At 32.5% G+C, this 18,694-nt stretch overlaps 1 protein-coding gene across 1 annotated transcript in view; it reads left to right on the top strand.

Annotated features, from left to right (window-relative positions):
- LOC143238186 (mitochondrial enolase superfamily member 1-like) overlaps positions 1-18,694 on the top strand; it is a 64,088-nt gene that overhangs the window by 5,723 nt on the left and 39,671 nt on the right. Inside the window, 3 exon segments of the mRNA XM_076478195.1 lie at positions 4,881-4,983; positions 14,698-14,813; positions 18,074-18,187. Coding sequence (XP_076334310.1) covers positions 4,881-4,983; positions 14,698-14,813; positions 18,074-18,187 — 333 coding nt within the window.

Genomic DNA, 18,694 nt, shown 5'->3' with positions numbered 1-18,694 from the left:
ACCTTTTCCAACAGTTCAGTGCCCTTCCTAATGTAAGGAGCCTAAGACAACATAGTACTCTGAATGTAGCCTGTATAACAAAATTATAACTTCTTTTGACTTATTTTCAGTATTTCTGTAGATACAACACTAATGGTAGTTAATTATTTTTGTTTGTATCAAATGCAATTTGAGGGACATCTCATTTTAATACTATTAGTGGATAAAGTTCAAAGATGGCGTGAATGGATAGTGAAAGAAACATCATTACAAATGTATAACAGATGTTTGGACAGGATTCTGTCATCACCAGAAACAGATAGTTTGTATAGAATGGGGAATATATATACAGTACAGAACAAAGAGTACACATAATCAGAGATTTCATAACGGCTTAGTGAAGATATCTTGGTATCTCAGAATGTTGATTTAGAGTAGTGGATATTGATAAAAATATATTTTTTACTTCCAAATATCAGCAGTAGCTTAACAGAAATGTATTTTGTTACCAGAGTAGGCAATAGTACCTTTCCCTCACTTCCCCATTTAAGAAAAGTGGTGCCAAGACTGTTTATTACATATAATTTGATGAAATTGCAATTAGAATATAACACTTTATTTGAATACTTTCTTCCCAAAATATACAAACATATTAAAATTGTCAGTAATTAGGTACTTTTCCATGTGCTTTACAAAAAAAAAAAAAAAAGAAATTCAATAAAGGTGTATTATAGAATTGGAAAAGATTTTTAAGAAAAACTGAAATATGTAAAATAAATTGAAAACAGTTAATGTTAAATAGTGTGCAAAGTATCAGATTTGTTGTAGGAAAGATAAAGTGTAAATCCTACAAGTTAGTATAACTTTTGGATTATATTGGTAATCTATGTGAGCTCATTATGGTGTGGATACTGTTTGGTTTGAGTACCTGTTTTCATAATGGTAGAGTTTGTAATTATTACAGTGTGTAGGAAATGCTGACTAATACTGATTGTCTTTTTACTTCCATCTTAAATAAAAAGAAAAGTAAAAATTAAATCTAGTTTGTTTTTATTTTCATGAAATCATTGATTTTCCTTTAAATCCTTGTGGGGTGCTGTCCTCCAGTTATAAAAATAAAATTCTTAACTATAGTGTAGCCTGTCTTCTGTATTGAACACAAGTTCTGTTGTATGTAAAATTCAGCAAAGAAAACAAGCAACATCATAGGTCTGTGATCAAACCCCTGTAAAAGCTTGTTCAAGAGAAAACTCTTAGAAAATATAAACTTGTTTTTAAAAGACAGATCTTCTACTTTCAGAGTTATCCTGGTAACCATTCTCTGATATCTTTGTTTGAATTTTATTCAGTTTAATGGCTTTTGCACTAAGTAAGTATCCTTTCTTCAATAAGAAAACTGAAACTGTACACTGTAATCCAAGTGAGAGCTTTACTTCTTTTACATGAACTATCTCTCACTACATCAAGGTTCTGTTTTTCAGCCATGTTATTGAGTGGATTTTTAGTTACATTAAATGTGTGGATGAAATTATTATAACTCATATTATCTTGCACTTACTGTAATTGAAGATTATTTGCCAGCTGTTTAATCTACTTACATTTAACCAAGTCATTGTGTAGTACTGCAAACATCTTTAATTAAACTAGAAAGAATCGAGTGTTTAATGTGCTCAGTAAATTTTATTAATGTGCTAGTTATGCCTCTGTCAATGCCATTAATGTAAATAATAAAACAGAAGCCCAAGTTTGACCCCTGCATCACACCACTAGTAACAAAATCCCAGTTGTATTGAACCTCATTAATATAAACATTTTACTTTCCCAACCATCATTAAATCTGATTAATTTGTCCTTCCTAACCTCACCTAATTTGATTTTTAGGAGTTATTTTGCATAGCACTTTGTCAAAAGCCTTTTTAAAATCTTAATATACAAATATGCATCTATTAAATCATCCATAAAACATGTAAAATTTTCAGAAAAAGAATTTAGATTAGTAAGGCAAGATTTCCTTTTAGTGAGTTGACCTTGATTCTGTTTATAATATTAAAAAAACTGTTTTTATAAGGCTTCTTTCATCATACTTTCTACTATAGAACTAAGACTAACCAGACTTTAATTTTTAGGGCAATTCTTATTGACTCTTCCCTTAAAATTACATTCCAGATTGATTATAGAAATTGTCCAATTCTCAGACACCCACTCATTCTCTTTTATTATACTCAAAATAAAATAGAATAGCTCAAATGTTTGATTTTTCACTTCCTTTAGACCACTGGGAAAAAAACCTTGTCTTATTCTTCATCTGTTTTTAATATTTTCTCTTACCACAAATATACATGAATCTACATTTAAAAGATCATCTACCTTGCAATCTTTAATAAAATATTTGTCATCAGCATCCTTTTAACTCATTATTATAGTCCTTTTATGGTAAATATTCTTATATTGTAAACATTTGTTTTCAAAGAACTACAAATTCATTTTCTTGACCTCAACATGTAGCAAAACAAGTCTAGTTATACAACTCTTGTAACTAAGTGCTCATTAATGGTTAATAATACATGTAAAATGGTATTATTTTGTTTGTTTCTTGGACTGTTTGTTACAAATAACTATCTTGCATCTCTTCCAGAAGTTTTTGTTTCTCACAGTTTTGTCTTCCTGTAATTCTAGTCCTTAAAACTAGTAGCAGTAATAAAGACAATGTGAAAAAAAAGGCAAATTACACAAACAGAATAAAAATATATATATATATATACTCTTCAAAAAAGAAACGCAAAAGGGATATTTTTTTATTTTAAAGAGAAATATATGTAATAACGTTACAAGCTTGGAGTATGTGATGTTACACGTGTTAAGGCACTGATTGTCAGACCAAAATGACAATAAAAGTTGTGCACTTTGAAAACGGAGGAAAACATCGGATTTTTCGCCGAAACGCATTCGTGTCCAATAAATTTGAGAGATCTGCATGTTCTGCAAGTGCAACATGTGCAAAATCCCTATAAAAGTGACGGGTTCTCGGTTTCCATAGCTCAGTGTTAAGCCACCGACACGCAATACAGTTAGCCCAAGAGTGACTGAAGCACAACGCAACAACGCCATTGGTCGCTTGGAGGCAGGCGAATCTCGATCAGATGTTGCCAGAGCTGTGAATGTCCACCAAAGCACCATCACAAGGCTATGGAATCGTCACCAACAACATGGATCAACTTGTGACCGTCCACGATCTGGCAGACCTCGTGTGGCCACGCCCGCACGAGATTGCTACATCTGGTTACATCACCTTCGGGATAGGACCACCACTGTGACGTCTACTGCCTCAACCATACCAGGGCTGCGTAGGATTTCCGATCAGATCGTACGCAACCGTATACAAGATTCTTAGGCCCCATGTGCAACCCATCATGGTGAACGTTAACGACGTTTTTCAACATGACAAAGCCCGTCCTCACACAGCCCGACTCACCACTGTCTTCTTGAGACACCACAACATCAACGTTTTTCCCTGGCCCTCCAGATCACCAGATTTAAACCCCATCGAACATCTTTGGGACTAGTTGGACCGACATCTGCGACGGCGACAATCTCAACCGTGGACTCTACCTCAGCTTGCAGCAGCTTTGCAGGCTGAGTGAACAGCCATTCCACAGGATGTGATTCGTCATCTCATCGCTTTCATGGGCAGGAGATGCCAAGCAGTTATTGATGCTCATGGGGGGCATACTCATTATTGACATTGAGTGACGTTAAACTTCAACTAGTGAGCGTGGACTTCGCCTTTGCAGACTTTGGATGTTCAGCAGTGATTGTGCAAAGTTTCACACATGTCATACAGAACTACCCTGAATAAACTTAACAATTTGTCTCAAATTTTGCCTTTTGCATTTCTTGTTTTGAAGAGTATATATAAATTACACAAACAGAATAAAAAGGTATATATATATATATAAGTTACACAAACAATAAAAGGTGTATATATATATATATATATATATATAAATTACACAAACAGAATAAAAGGTATATATATATATATATATCAAGAGACTTATAAAGTAAACAAATCCCTTTTCTTTAATTTCTAGGTTTGTTTAAAACAAAGTCTTCCATGATTATTCCAAAAAAATGTTTTTATTAGTAACAGTTTCCCCTTGATGGGAATGTCTTGGCAGATAAGTTATAACAAAAACCAAATAAAACTTTTCTAACTTTGACACCACTTGATTGTAAGCCACATAAGTTAACATCACATTATGGACAACAAAGGACAGTTTGGTTTTTGAAGGCTGCCTGTGTACATTTAAACCCAAGAAAATATGTAAATACAAATCCACCTTTTATTTTTCAGTCAGTTTTCTCTTTCTGTGGTAAACTCTTGTAAAGTGCTGGTTTCTTCTGTTGCCAATAGGAACTGATTCCACAGATTAATCACTTTCTTAGTAAAATATCGATATTTTAACTGAATCCTATTTTGTTTTTTCCTAAACTTTAGAGAAAAGTTTTAAAGATACTAATGAATTCTGATTAGGTAAAATTCCATCCCTAGAATAATTTCAGTATCCCTCACATGAACTTTTTCTATCAATTCAGTTGCCTTTTTAAAACAAGGAGGTCAAAGCTGCACAGAATATTCCAAGTGAGCTCTAACTAGTTATTTATTTATTTAAAGAGATAATTTAATTTTATGAAGTTGTAATCAGTATGTCTATAAATACATGCATTGAGCAATACAGGACCAAATGACTCCTTTTTCCAAGATATCAGCTTACCTGAGTTTGTAGGTAAACTGTAATTGAAATATAAATGAAACTGACAGTTTGGTCTTATTTTTATAATGACTGTTGCTGGTGGTTTCTAACAAGCTTATTTTTGTGTTCTGTTCTTTTCTTATATAGCATAATAATCCAGATTATTCCTGTGCTTATGTTGTGATTTTTACGGAAACAGAATTAAAAGGTCATGGGTTTTCTTTCACCATTGGAAAGGGAACAGAAATTGGTAAGCTCTTTAGTTTCTATAAAAATTACAAATACCTTCTCAAACTTTATTTTGCATTTAATAACCAAGTCTCTTACACTGGAAATATTAACATTTCTTATGTTAGAAATCAAAGTTTACTGAATGTTTAACATAAAACAATAGAGTGTTTTTACAAGAATTCCTAGTGAGGATAATGTTTTAAACAAATTAATCGGAGATTACAGTAAGAGTAAGTAGGCAAAATTGTTCATCTCGACAGTAAAAAGTTTGCTTTATCATTATAGGAAACCAGAAAAAAATTTGCCCTATAAACTGATATTGGTATGTGAGCACTATATGAGTTTAATTTTAAACAGAGTTATCTTAGATGTTGACAGTTGATGCTTGTTGGGGAGTTTATTAATAATCTTTGCAGTAATGATCAAGTTACAAATATCAGATCTGTTACATATATCCTGTACTGTAATTAATATTTGTGTTTTTAATTTGTATTGTATGGTTTGTTATTACATTAGTGTCTGTTATTTTTGAGGATCCAATAGTTATGGCCAATTGTTAAAGTAACAGTCAAGCTGATACAGAGCAATTGTAGAAGAATGATAAAATAATAAACATATATGGGTATAAAAACAAAGAAGAATTTCAAAACATGAAGCAAAGAACTCAAACTTCTGATATATACCTTACCTTCACTCACAAATGTAGCTATTCTCGTTCAATGCTGTCTTACATATGTGAAAGTGTTTTCACAAATCTTGAGCTCCCACAACCCCAATGATTAATGTGGCTCAACTGCACCTTGTGTGATGATTTACATGTAATAACTTTCACTAATAGGATTGGAACACCTTTTTATACATGTGAATCTATTTAATCAAAGCTACTGAACTATCACTTCTCATTTAGAGGTGCTATCATCAAGACATATTTGGTTTTGCTCTCTTCCTGTTTTGTTCTTTTAAACATTTCTTATGAAGTGGAGATTTCTTTTTTTTTCCTTTTCTACTATATCTTAACAGTTTTAAGTGGCTAATTACCTTTGTTGTTCTCTGCATTTTGTTTTTATTTTTACCAAAGTTTCTGTTTCCACCTCAAAAGTGATATTTATTTCCAGCACAACTACATCTTCAGGTGGCAGTACTTAATGGAAGAATTATCAGCTTTGAATATGTTCTGCTGACTTTGGACAGATAAGCTATTATACTGGTATAGTTTTTGAAGGAATTTGGGGCTGGATCTTCCCATCCTTCTACTGTTGCTAGTCTACCTCTGAAAATTGCCTACCTCTGGGAGGCCTTTTCTCTATGACTAAGGTTGCCCAAGGTGGACATTTTGTATTTTTATTTTTCATCCATCATGATGCTATTTTTGTTTTGTTATTTTCACCATGGGGTTGGGTACCAGTTTTTCTCCTTACCCTTCAATTTTGTTTTGGGTTCATAAGTCTATTTTTGGGTGGTCAGAGTTTTACTTGACTCCAGCATGAGAGAGGATTGTATTTACATCACATCTTGGTTGTTAGACTTTTGTTAGCTCATTTCATACTGGAGTTGTCACAACATACTCATGTGCTTCATACCAGTGCAGTTTGGGTAGTTGGATTTTCCAGTTGGAGAAATTCTTCCTGTTGTCTTCCTAGCACACTCATTTTTTGGCAGTATCTTTTTCTACATCCTACTCCACTGATTCCATCTTTCTCCTCTGTAATTGCTTTTGATGAAGCTTACAGTTTTTCACATTATTATTGTTAACTAACTGCTAGTGAGGATCTATCACATTGGGGGATGTGGTTTCTGTGGAAGTATCTATCCTCTTGAGTTTGACACGTGTGGTATCTCCAGGGGATGCTGTATGATCCACCTTTGCTCTTTAGTGATATGTGATGATGGTTAGATAAAGCCCAACATTGTTGAAACCACTTCATCCCCCTTGTTCAAATTTGTTTCTCTTTCCTTATGTTTACTTCGAAGGTTAGGAGTTTGGGATGATTAGGATTAGGCTTTAAAAAAAAGTATACAGCCAAAAAATTTATTTTTATTACACTGTAACTTTCAGCAGTCCAACGTTTTTTGGTTCACTTTCTTCCTCTTACCAGGATTTAACTAATCATGATCTATTCCAGCGATTCAGTGGCTGTGGCTTATATCACTCATCAAGGGACATCCATTCTAGGTCCCTTTGTTGTCAGCCTTGGGTTTCCTTAGTAGGGCCCAAGCACTTAGCGTAAATTTCCTAGCATGTCATGTCCCATGTGCTTTCAGCCTTCTTGCATATAACCTTTCCAGTCCTGACATGCTTTATCCCACAGAATAGTCTCTCAATTCTCAAAAATACTTGGTGGCTCTGTCTCCAGTGAGGTACACCTTAGCAGGATGCATTTGTCTCTTTTGTCAGTTCCAAGTTTCATAATTATTTTTTATGGCTGTTGGTGCATTTGAATTGGATTGAAGCCAGTTTATACCTTTGCTTTTCCATCCATCATCTTCCTTGGGTTGTTTTGTTCATCACTGCCATTTCATGCTAAGTCTTTTTGATTACTCCTTCTTGGCCAGCACAGATCTGGTTTTCTTTGCTGTTTCAGTTTGATCTATTTTTTTTGTTTTGAATAGATTTTTCATAACCTGAACTTTGGTGGCATGTTTTTTCCTTTTTGTCATTTTCATTTCTTTCCATCCCCTACTTTTACTGTTGGTCAGATCCAGATGGGCTAAGTCTCATACATGCTCATAATTGCTTTGTTGCCTTCAAGGCTTGTTTCCCTTTCCCACAGTTTCATTCCCTGGTACCATTCCTCTATTCATTTTCCATCTTTGATTGGCTTTTTCTGTCTTGCCTTCTCCTTTCTGAAATTTATTCCTGTTATCTTCAATCCAGTCAGGCACTCTATCTTTTTACCTACATCTCACCCTCATTGTACTTTGGAGGTACTTCTTCCACCAAGCACTGGGACTATACATTATATATTTATCTCCCATTATATGCTTTGCATAACTGTTTCTTTCTTATTGAGTTACTGTCTTCCACCTGTTGCCATCCTTTGACCATTGTGGTGGAAGACCTTGGAGGCATCCTCTCAAATGTGATAGTGATATATAATATAAACATTATTGCATAACTTAATTGAGAGTAGGGCAGTAGTGTTCTACTGGTATAGATGACAAAATGTCCTTCAATTTCATCCTTCATCTCTGAATGGGTTAATCTGAGGGGATGTTGTAGCTTTGGAGAGAGCCATCAAAACTTGCAATTTACCTTTTTTATACACATCACATGGATTTCAGTTCCTGGTGAGTTGAGTTTCAGATTCAAAGCTGGACCAATTGACATAAGTACTCTCGCATATTTAATGAATGTCTGTGTTCTCTCATTCAGTTTGACTTGTGTTCACTGCTACTATAATATAAGTCATGATAAATTAATATGCTGGTTCCCATGGTCATTCCTCTTGTGCTTTCCCTCAATAATTTTCATGTACCAAGGATGATAATGCATTTGGGATGGTTCCTGTATCATTGCTTTTGAGTGAGACATTTCACTGTGCAGAAACATTCTTCTCTTTATGATCATCTGGATGTCAGAATCCTAGATCTTAATAATTTTTTATCATGTGCCCTCTTCATAGATAAGAAGTATATTTCACCATGTTTTGCTGAACTAGAGGTGAAGATGGTATTCAGTTAAGAGTAGGGAGGTGGTGTTTTGCTGTTGTAGATGCAACAAGCTTCCAGGGAGTTGATCCATCCTCTGATTGATGTACATGGTTTCCTGAAGCTACTTACACCATCAGAGGAGTTGATCCATCATCTTACTAGATGACATATCCTCCTTGCATTATTTTCACGCTCAGTAATACCCACAACCATTGGAGTTGATCTGACATCTTACAAGATGATGTGGGGTCCTTTCACAATGCTGTGGAATTGATCCATCACTTTGATGATTGATGTGGCCTCCTGTTACACATACTATACCAATTAGAGTTGATTTGTCACAAAAGCAGTTCACACCTTTTGATTGGGAACTCTTATCCTACCTTTGTGTGGATGTTGGTTCCCACAGTTGAGGTGTTGGGTTTGAGCAAATCAGTCAACATGAGTCCTTGAACAATTTGAATCCTTTGTTTCATTGCTGGGTGGTGAGTCCTGGATTACTGTAGGGTATTGATCCTGGTGTAATACCCAATAATCAGACTGTGTCTTAATCCCTGATTACTGGGTTGGAAGTGAAGATGGTAGAATCCTCATCCTACCCTCACATGGATGTAAATGCCCTGTAGAGGAGGTTTTAGACATAATTGATTTATGAAGTATGGTCTGACGTGCCTTAGCTTTTCAACACCTTCTGGTGTCTGCTCTTGTGTTTTATGAATTATACACACGAGCAAAAAATATCCCTGATTCAGAAATGGTGCAGCTCCTTCCTCTGGTCTCCTGATCTCTTTCTCTCATGGTCAGGGGTATATTTTGGATGCTTTCAGAGGTGTTTATGTTATTCCCTCACACTAGCCCTACTCATTCTTAATCTGGGATCCTAGCTGATCTTATGAGAGGATGGAAGTGTACCATATTGGAAGTTATAATTTTCCTACATTGCAAATGTATTTCGGAGAGATACTTAGCTCCAGTTACACTTCCCGCTCTTCCTTCCGACTTCTTCGGTGCTCACACCTTTTTCCAAACTTTGAAGTGAAAGGTCAGCAGATGAGTGTGCAAGGAGTCACATTCAATTTGAAAAAAATGTAACTTTATCTTCAATTGACTTTTTTCTATATTAAAAAAGAAAAAAAATTCTTATTTGTAAATTTATCTTTTTCATTCAAAATAGCTATAATTGACAGCCTGTTGATGTGTCGTGTTACATCCTTTTGTCCTTTTCTTCCAAATAATCTCTGTGTTGAGATGTAGGAAGAAATAACTCACCCAAATTTTAGTGCTTCGAGATACTTGATGAATAATGTGATACATCATTACCAAAGAGGATACTTTATAAGGAGTAATGATTTTCTCTCTCAGTGACTTTCACCAATTGGAATTTAATTTTCAACATTTGAATAGACTTGTTATGAATGTGATTTTTAGTCTTATCATTGAGGTTGCGACTTGGAAATTTCAAATACGAGAGCCAATAAATTTTCTCCTTTAAGTAATTGGTACCATCAATCACAAACCATAATTCAATCAAGGGAAATATATGTACAGTTTTAATGTACTACAAAAGTGTTTGGTACTTTTCATGCTGTATATAGGTTATAGCTACTTGCACAATAAGAAAAAATAAAAAGTAGAATTTAGAAATGCAGATATTATCTATAATTTAAATGATATTTTGTATATTGATATTGGTAACTTTATCAATGTTGCAGTGACTTTAAAACAGACTTTCCAACAAGTTTTAGCTTGATTCAGATTAAAAAAAAACATGTTCTTGATGACTGCTCAAAATTGAATTCATGTATGGCCCATACGTCATTATGAATTAAAGGCAAAATTTTTACTCTCTCCTTGAAAAAGGGGTAAAGTTTTTACAATGAAGGTGAAGAAACTGAATATTGCTCCAAGGTCTTGCAGAACCCTCAACTGAACAAGTTGTTTCATAATTTCAAAATCAGGTTTAATTCTTCTTGTAACTTGGTTACAAGTGCAGTTTTATTTACTTTGTAGCTATTCACTGTTTTTCAATCTAAATTGTCATAATGTAATGTAATTGCTTATATCTCAGCTTTGAGAAGGCATACGTTATTGATCTCAGTGTGTAGAGAAATCTGTTTTATCTTTCTTTTTAAGTATAAAACCTAATAAAATTTTCAGTTCAGTAAAGATTTGCATAGAGTTTGGACCCAAAAAAAACCAGCTACAGTTACAGTTTTGGTTTTGATTTTTAAATATTTTCAAAATTATAATTTACAATTTTGTACTTCATATAAATTATGATGTTGAAATGTGATCTAAAAAAAAATATTTTGTGTGTGTGTAACGAAAGAAAGATAGGATTAAGTAAATAATTTTGCTGATAAGGCAACTGTGATAAGCCTTACCAGCTTATGTAACTGTTTAGATATGCAAAGAAGACCACCAAAAAGAAATTTATAAAATGTAAATCAGTTAATATAAAAGAGTTTTAAAATTTATTATATTTATTAAAGGAAAATCTGATTAAAAATTAAAAAAAGGCAGTTTGTTTATAATTTGGGTATTGTAAAAAGTGAATTTTTATTGTGCATTAGTAATTTTAAGCAAGAGTGAAACTGATGTGATGTTTGTTAAGACAAAGGTATAATTTAGTTTTATTAAATAAAACTTTATAGGAAAGGTATAAAATCTCTAGGAAAACAAGAATCGGTAATTAAAATCTGAATTTTTATCACTTCTTAGAAAAACATAAAACAAAGAAATATCTTTGAAATTTCAAAACTAAAAATTAATAAAGATATCAAACATTGTATTTCAGGAACTACATAATTTGTAGAAACTGTGATTAAATTTCAAACTGTTTCATACAGTTGTTTGTTTTTTATGTACCTGGATCTTGTATAATTCTTGTTTCTACAGAACTTTACTGTACCTACCTTAGATTATTTAATCAGTTTTTGAAGTGTACTAGTATCTTCTCAATCACTATTTTTTTAATCTTGAGTTTACCCACATTCTAAATGGGCCAGTGATTTATCCAGAACTTTATTTAGAACTTTGTTCTATTCTCCAAATAGCTGAACATAACCAGGTGGTTAGGGTGCTTGAGTTTCAGTCTGAGGGGTGTGGTTCAAATCCTCATCCCACCAAACATGCTTGCTCTTTCAGCATTGGAAGCATTCTAATATTATGTTCAATCTTACAGTTTGTTGGTAAAAAGAGTAGTTCAAGAGTTGGTGGTGGATGATGATGATGAGCTGCTTTCCCTCTAGTCCTTTCACTTCTAGGTTTGGGACAACTAGTGCAGAAATTCATGAAAAATGAAACCAATCTGTTCTCCAATGCCTGGTACAAGATATACATGTATAGCAACATTATCTTAAATAAATATATTTTACTGTGCAATTTATGCTGACTTTATGTCATGTTATTTCTCAGTTTTGTTTTTATGAATCTTAGAGCTGAGAAGTTTTTTCCATCTTATACTGAACCATTTTTACAAACTATGTTTAATTTGGTCTGTTAAGTGCAGGGTTCTTGTTCCCTGGCATGTTGAAACTGCATAAAACTATGTATAAAATAAAAATTATTGAAATGAAATTTGACACCACTGGATTTCATTCATTGTTATAAGTAGTTTTCTTCAGTGAAAGACAGTTTTTATAAGTTGTGCTATTACAATGTATGTTTTATGGCTTGCATTTAGTACTAATTATGTTCATTTAAAAAGGGTGGTATAGCTTAAATGTTAGTAATATAATGAATCAGATACTGATTTTTATATTTAAAATAGGATTTGGCCAATGAAGGATCACAAACTGGAAATATTATCATTTCTCAGTTAAACAGTAATTTAAGGCATTTGTACTTCATAAGTGGTCAGTTGTTCTAAAAATTGAGACAAAATTACCTCGAGGTTTTTGTAAATAATTGTTTAGTCATTTGTTAAGTTAAGTTAAGGTATAGCTTAAATGTTAGTAATATAATGAATCAGATACTGATTTTTATATTTAAAATAGGATTTGGCCAATGAAGGATCACAAACTGGAAATATTATCATTTCTCAGTTAAACAGTAATTTAAGGCATTTGTACTTCATAAGTGGTCAGTTGTTCTAAAAATTGAGACAAAATTACCTCGAGGTTTTTGTAAATAATTGTTTAGTCATTTGTTAAGTTAATAATAATGTATTAATTTTTTTTACTTAAAAACTGTTATCATCTTTTGCCCACTGTGGTCATAGTATAAAATACTATCTGCCTGATGTTGCAGTAACAGTTATAGTGTGGAAAAAGCTAATGGTAATAAGCAATTTACGGTATCCATATGCACTCTTCTCTTGTACTTTTTAGTTTTTTTACACATCACATTTCATAAATTTGTCTGAAGAGGGGTGGACCTCTGGAAATTCAAACAGTCTTTGATAACTTGTTGGATGCTAAGTAGATTTTGCTTGCTATCTTCCAAACAGTTAGCTGTATCATGCACTTTCAAGATTGAAACCTGATAATTTGAAGATAATTTGGAGTACAGAGTATAACCATTTACTTCCTCATTGGATTTTAGCTGCTTGTTTGATATTATTTAAAGGGTTAATGGTTGTAATATTGAACATTAGTAGAATTATGGTTTTGGGCACTTGTTTATTGGGCAGGTTGATTCACAAAAAATATAAATTTTGAAATTAATTAGAATATTTAATGAAACAGACACACCAAATGAAAGCTTTTGCTAACAAATTTTATTAGGTGCAGATGAAAGTGACTTGTACTTCCTAATCTAATTTTATAGAAAATTGTTTTATTAGAACCTAAGAGGCTCCCCAGTGTGTGGTTAACTTCTCTTTGGTCTGTAGTTCAGAATTAGGGACAACTTTGATCTGGCCATTTACACCATGCTTCTGTGTTCAAAATCTAAATTCCAGTTTCAAGGCCCAGCATGACCAGATAGTTATGGAGCATGTCTCTTAACCTGATGTTCACAGATTTAAATCCTCATTGCACCAAACATACTCACCCTTTTCAACCATGGGGACATTATAATATTATGGCCAATCCCACTATTTGTTGGTAAAAGAGTATCCCAAGAGTTGATGGTGGGTGAGGATGACTAGCTGCCTTTCCTCTTGTCTTACACTGCTAAATTAGGGATGGCCAGTGCAGATAGCCCTAGTGTAGCTTTGCACAAAATTTGAAAAAGAGACAACTTCTGGATTTTATTAATGGTTGTTTTTTTTTTTTTTTTGTAATATGAAAATTAACATTTAAAAGAGTAATATTGCATGTTTTTATGTATAATTTTGCCTTCAATTTTCTGAAAGGTTCTTCATGGTTCTCATATTTTTACATGGTAATTTACTCTTCGTATTGTTTATAGATATTTTCATATTTTACAGGTTAATATTTAGCTTAGTTCTTAATAATAGTTGACATTATAAAGCTTTAAAAATGATTTGAAGGATAGAAAATTATTGAACAATGAATTAAAAGTGGAAATGGATAAATGGAAAGTTGTCTTCAACCTAAAGTGCTCTTAACATACAAAATTAGTTACACCAGTGGCATAGCAATATGAAGTGTTAAATATAGATTTCAGTACCCATGGTGGGCAGAACACAGATAGCCCATTGTTGCTCTGTGCTTAACTGTGAAAAAACTAACAAGAAGTGAAGAAGAGAAACAATATAACTGCTGTACCTTTTAGTTTTATTGTTTGGCATACAACAAAATATTACAGGAAAATGAGAAGCAATAAATTCACTGCATTTGTACTGTTTTGTTTTTTACAGCAGAATAGTATTTGGTTAATTTATTCTTCATTATTTATTATTTTCACTAACTTAATTTTTGTTTATCCAGAGAAAGCTTAGGGGTAATTTCAAGCCATTTTCTGATATTTTAATTGTACCATCTTTAGCAATTTTAAAAGTATGTTTTTTTCTTCATATTTCTCCAATGGTATTGAACTAATTTTGTTTTTATCATATGCATTGTGATTATCAATTCCAATAGTCTTTTCACTAATTGTTTGTTTTTCTTTCAAATACTAACTGACTGTGACACTAGTTCATTAAATGACTACAGTCAAAGTTTATATATTTCAGTCATTGAAGCAGTTAAATCCTTGTCACCTATGGTAGTTGGTAGGAATTTGGATGAAATTTTCAATAACTTTGCTGGATTTTGGAGAGAGCTTACCAGTGACCCACAGCTGAGATGGGTATGTGTGAAATATTTTTGACTACAGATAAGACCCCCACTGGACAGAATTTTAAGACTTTATAAGATTTCTTCAAAATCTAAGGAAATGTGCAAAGTAAAAACATTTAAAGTTCAAATTAGTAGGAAAATATTTATAAAAACTGCAAGTAAAAGAATATTGTATCAACATACACTCATCATGTGCATGTATGACACCTATTTCAAGAAACCTTTTTTACAAAAATATAGAAATCATCAAGCCAAGCCTAACACAAGTTCTCAAAAACAGCTAGCCCTTAAAAACATAAAAAATATCATTATCACTAAAGAATTAGACAAATATAAAGGTTTTGTAATTTATGAACAAAAAATATTTGGTCACATTAAAGATGGGAATAAATACTCGGCAGTGCTTCCACCAAAAAAAAAAAAATTGAAATAAAAACTAAAGAGATTATCTATTAACTTACAAAAACAAGTAACCTCCTGAAGAAGCTATTGGATAAATGTAAACCCTCTTATAACCACATCTCAGAATTATGTGGTTTACCAAAAGAACTTTGGATATTGCTACTAAGATTCTTAGTTTGAGCATATGCTGTGTCATTGAAAGTCTTTCCTGGCTTATGCATACAATTTTGGTGCTGTTAGAAAATTGTTTCAGTACTCTTAAATAATGCACAACACATGCTGTTGCAAATCAATATAGTGTGCAAATTCATTATTAAATCACATAAATATTTGGAGATGTATGGACTGAAAATAGACACTGTTAGAAAAACCTTACATTTCATCCTTCACAATGGATATTTTTGTTTAGGCAAGAAATTACATTTCCAACTAAGTGGTGTCTGAATGGGTAACAATAGTTGCTGCTATCTATGCTGTGATGTTTATGCATTTTTGAAAACAGTGGCACTGGACATTTTTGGACTATGGAACCATGGTCTTCCTTCTTTAATCAAAAGTTTAGACTTTCTCAGTTAGATAAACCTCAACATCCAATTCACTCTGAATCATTTGATTGACAAGAGATTTTCTATTCCTGATTATTGGGTTGGAGGTTAAGATAGTAGAATTCTCATCCTACCCTCACATGGATGTCAATGCCCTGTAGAGGTGGTTTTGAACATAATTGACTTGCCAAGTATGGTCCAATGTACCCTAGCCAATCTACACCTTTTAGTGTCTGTCCTTGTGTTTTACAAATTATACACATGAGCAAAAAGTATACCTGGTTCAATAGTGGTGCAGTTCCTCTCTTTGATCTCCTGATCTCTTTCTCTCATGGTCAGGGGTATTCTTTGGATGCTTTCAGGGGTGCTTATGTTATTCCCTCACACCATCCCTGCTCATTTTTAATGCAGAATCCTAACTGATCTTATGAGAGGATGGAAGTACCATATTGGAAGTTATAATTTTCCTTCACTGAAAATGTATTTTTGATAGGTACTAATCTCATGTTGTACTTCCACCTTCCTTCCTGCTTCTTTGGTGTTCATATCTTTTGCCAAACTTTGAAGTGAAGGTTTGGTAAAGGAGTGTAGAGGGAGTCACATTTATCATATGAGCATTCTGTGGTACTGTTTGTTGATGGATGACATCTGATGATTTGCATGAGAGACATATTGGAATATACTAATTCCAGTGAAAGGAGAGCTTATGGCATATCTAAAGAAAAAAATTGCATGTAGAGGACAGTTAATCTTATTATTGGAGGTATATATTGAAAATACATTTTCTGCATTGGAAAATTATAGCTATAAGAAAATAAAAACTATTGTCCAAAAATCTGAACTGCTAATTAAAATTATGGAACCGCCAGGTTTAATCCCAAAAACCAAACGTAAAAATCTTAGTATACTTTCTACAATGTAATAAAACCTGCTATCTTACAAAAATATGCTTGCAGTTCAGTGTTGTTTACCAACTTGCATCTGTCATCATACATTAATACATTAAAGAATCCAGAAGAACCTACACACTAGAACAGAACAGAGAACATACTGACTCTTTGTAAACAACATGAAGAAGCTCATTTGCAGATTACTTTGTAATAATGATGCTCAAGTAACACACAACTTGAAACCACTGTTTCACTTAGGAATATTCACCAAAGCCACCTAGTACACTGACAGAAAATTGAAAGAAGCTTTTCTCATCAACCACAGAGTAATAAGGACAAAGAATGGCACCTATACTTTTTATTATATTATTTTTTCATCCTGTCTCTTTGTTATTTAAATCTGTAACTTTGATAGAACTTTATTTATTATAGTTAATTATTTTAACAATAAAATGTACTACTAAATACATCTTATGCACAGTAAAGAAGTGTACATTGTAGATTAAATTATAGTTTATTAATTGAAACATTTGAAGCCTTGTATTGTTGGTTATAATTTTTGTTTTAATGGAACATTCCTATAGAAGGTATAAAGTGAAACAATGTATGTCCAGTTAAAGAAAAAACAATTTAATGTTATAAGGTCATTTATTTCTAGTTTTAAAATATCTTATATATACCAATATTCACTACAGAAAATAATAATAAACATGTTTTTACATCATAATGAAATATAAATACTCTTTAAGTAATTAAACTTAAATACTGTCAGTAGAATTAAATTTATTATTAAGGTGTAATATAAAAATATTAAGTTGTATTAGGCTGTTTTTCTAATACAGTATGTATGGATAGTAAATATGTTGTGAAACAGAATTAACATAGAAAGCTGTGAATAGAAATCTTGTTTTGTTTCTTGATAGTGAAATAGTTTAGAAAATTTCACTGATGGATTATGAGAGAACTATGTAATAGGTGAATTGTTTTTTTCTTGCATATTCCAAACACATAAGTGTACAATTTCTTGTCATAATATATCATTCATATCTGAATAATGATCAAACTAAAATATTGATCAAAATCATAAGTCTTTAGAGATAGTATATTTAGAATGAATTTACTGTTTTGGTGGAGGTCATCAATAAATTTGTATGATATTTAATTTTAAAGATTAAATGAATTCAGGTAATTGAAATCATTTTTCACAGCATTTTCTTGACTTCACAATCTGATTACTATGAGAGAAGTGAAAGATCACAAGATTAGGTGCTGATAGTGAAAAATTTAAAAATTATTAACTTATCTTTTCACTTACATAACTATGCAAAACTGTAACATTTTCACCTACTGTCCACAAAATGAATTTTCTAACTAGATTTGTAAAGACACTTTTCTGTTATGTTTGAAACAGCCATGTTATTACATTGTATCAGATTGGACCAGAAAAAGGGGTGATTCATCTAGCCACTGCAGCCATTGTGAATGCTCTCTGGGACTTGTGGGCTAAAAGGGAGTGCAAGACACTTTGGAAGTTGCTTGTTGATATGGTTTGAAACACTCATATTTCATTTAACTTTGTAGTATGTTTAGTAAGTACTGATAATCCTGAAGGTTTGTGGTAGTTTGTGGTTTTTGTCATGACAATCTACCAGAGCCATTAATATATCAAATAGCTTTTACTTTTTGTATATTAAAGCATTTTTATGTAGAGATACATGTACATTTTATATAGCAATTGTTGTGACAAGTACTAAATTTTTTTAAAAGGCATTACTAGGCCTGTTCTGTGTTTCCACATTCTGGTGTTAAATCATTATTGCATGCTGTTTCATGTAATCAGTCATTTTCTTGTTAGGATAATTGCTTATATCCAAACTAATTTTTGGGCTGATTAAGTCACCTTAACATTTTTATTTTTACAATAGCAGCAGTTTCCAGTGATATATGTTAATGAATTTGTGGGTTGTAGATGCACTAAGACCAGTTATAAATGCATGCTGAAAGTGATTCAGTTATTACCTGTAGCAGTGCATGGATAATAGATTCCCAGTTTT

This window comes from Tachypleus tridentatus, chromosome 13, assembly GCF_004210375.1.
Source record: "Tachypleus tridentatus isolate NWPU-2018 chromosome 13, ASM421037v1, whole genome shotgun sequence".
Classification (NCBI taxonomy): domain Eukaryota; kingdom Metazoa; phylum Arthropoda; class Merostomata; order Xiphosura; family Limulidae; genus Tachypleus; species Tachypleus tridentatus.
The sequence above is the reverse complement of the archived record's forward strand: the minus strand, read 5'-3'. Positions and strand labels throughout refer to the sequence as shown.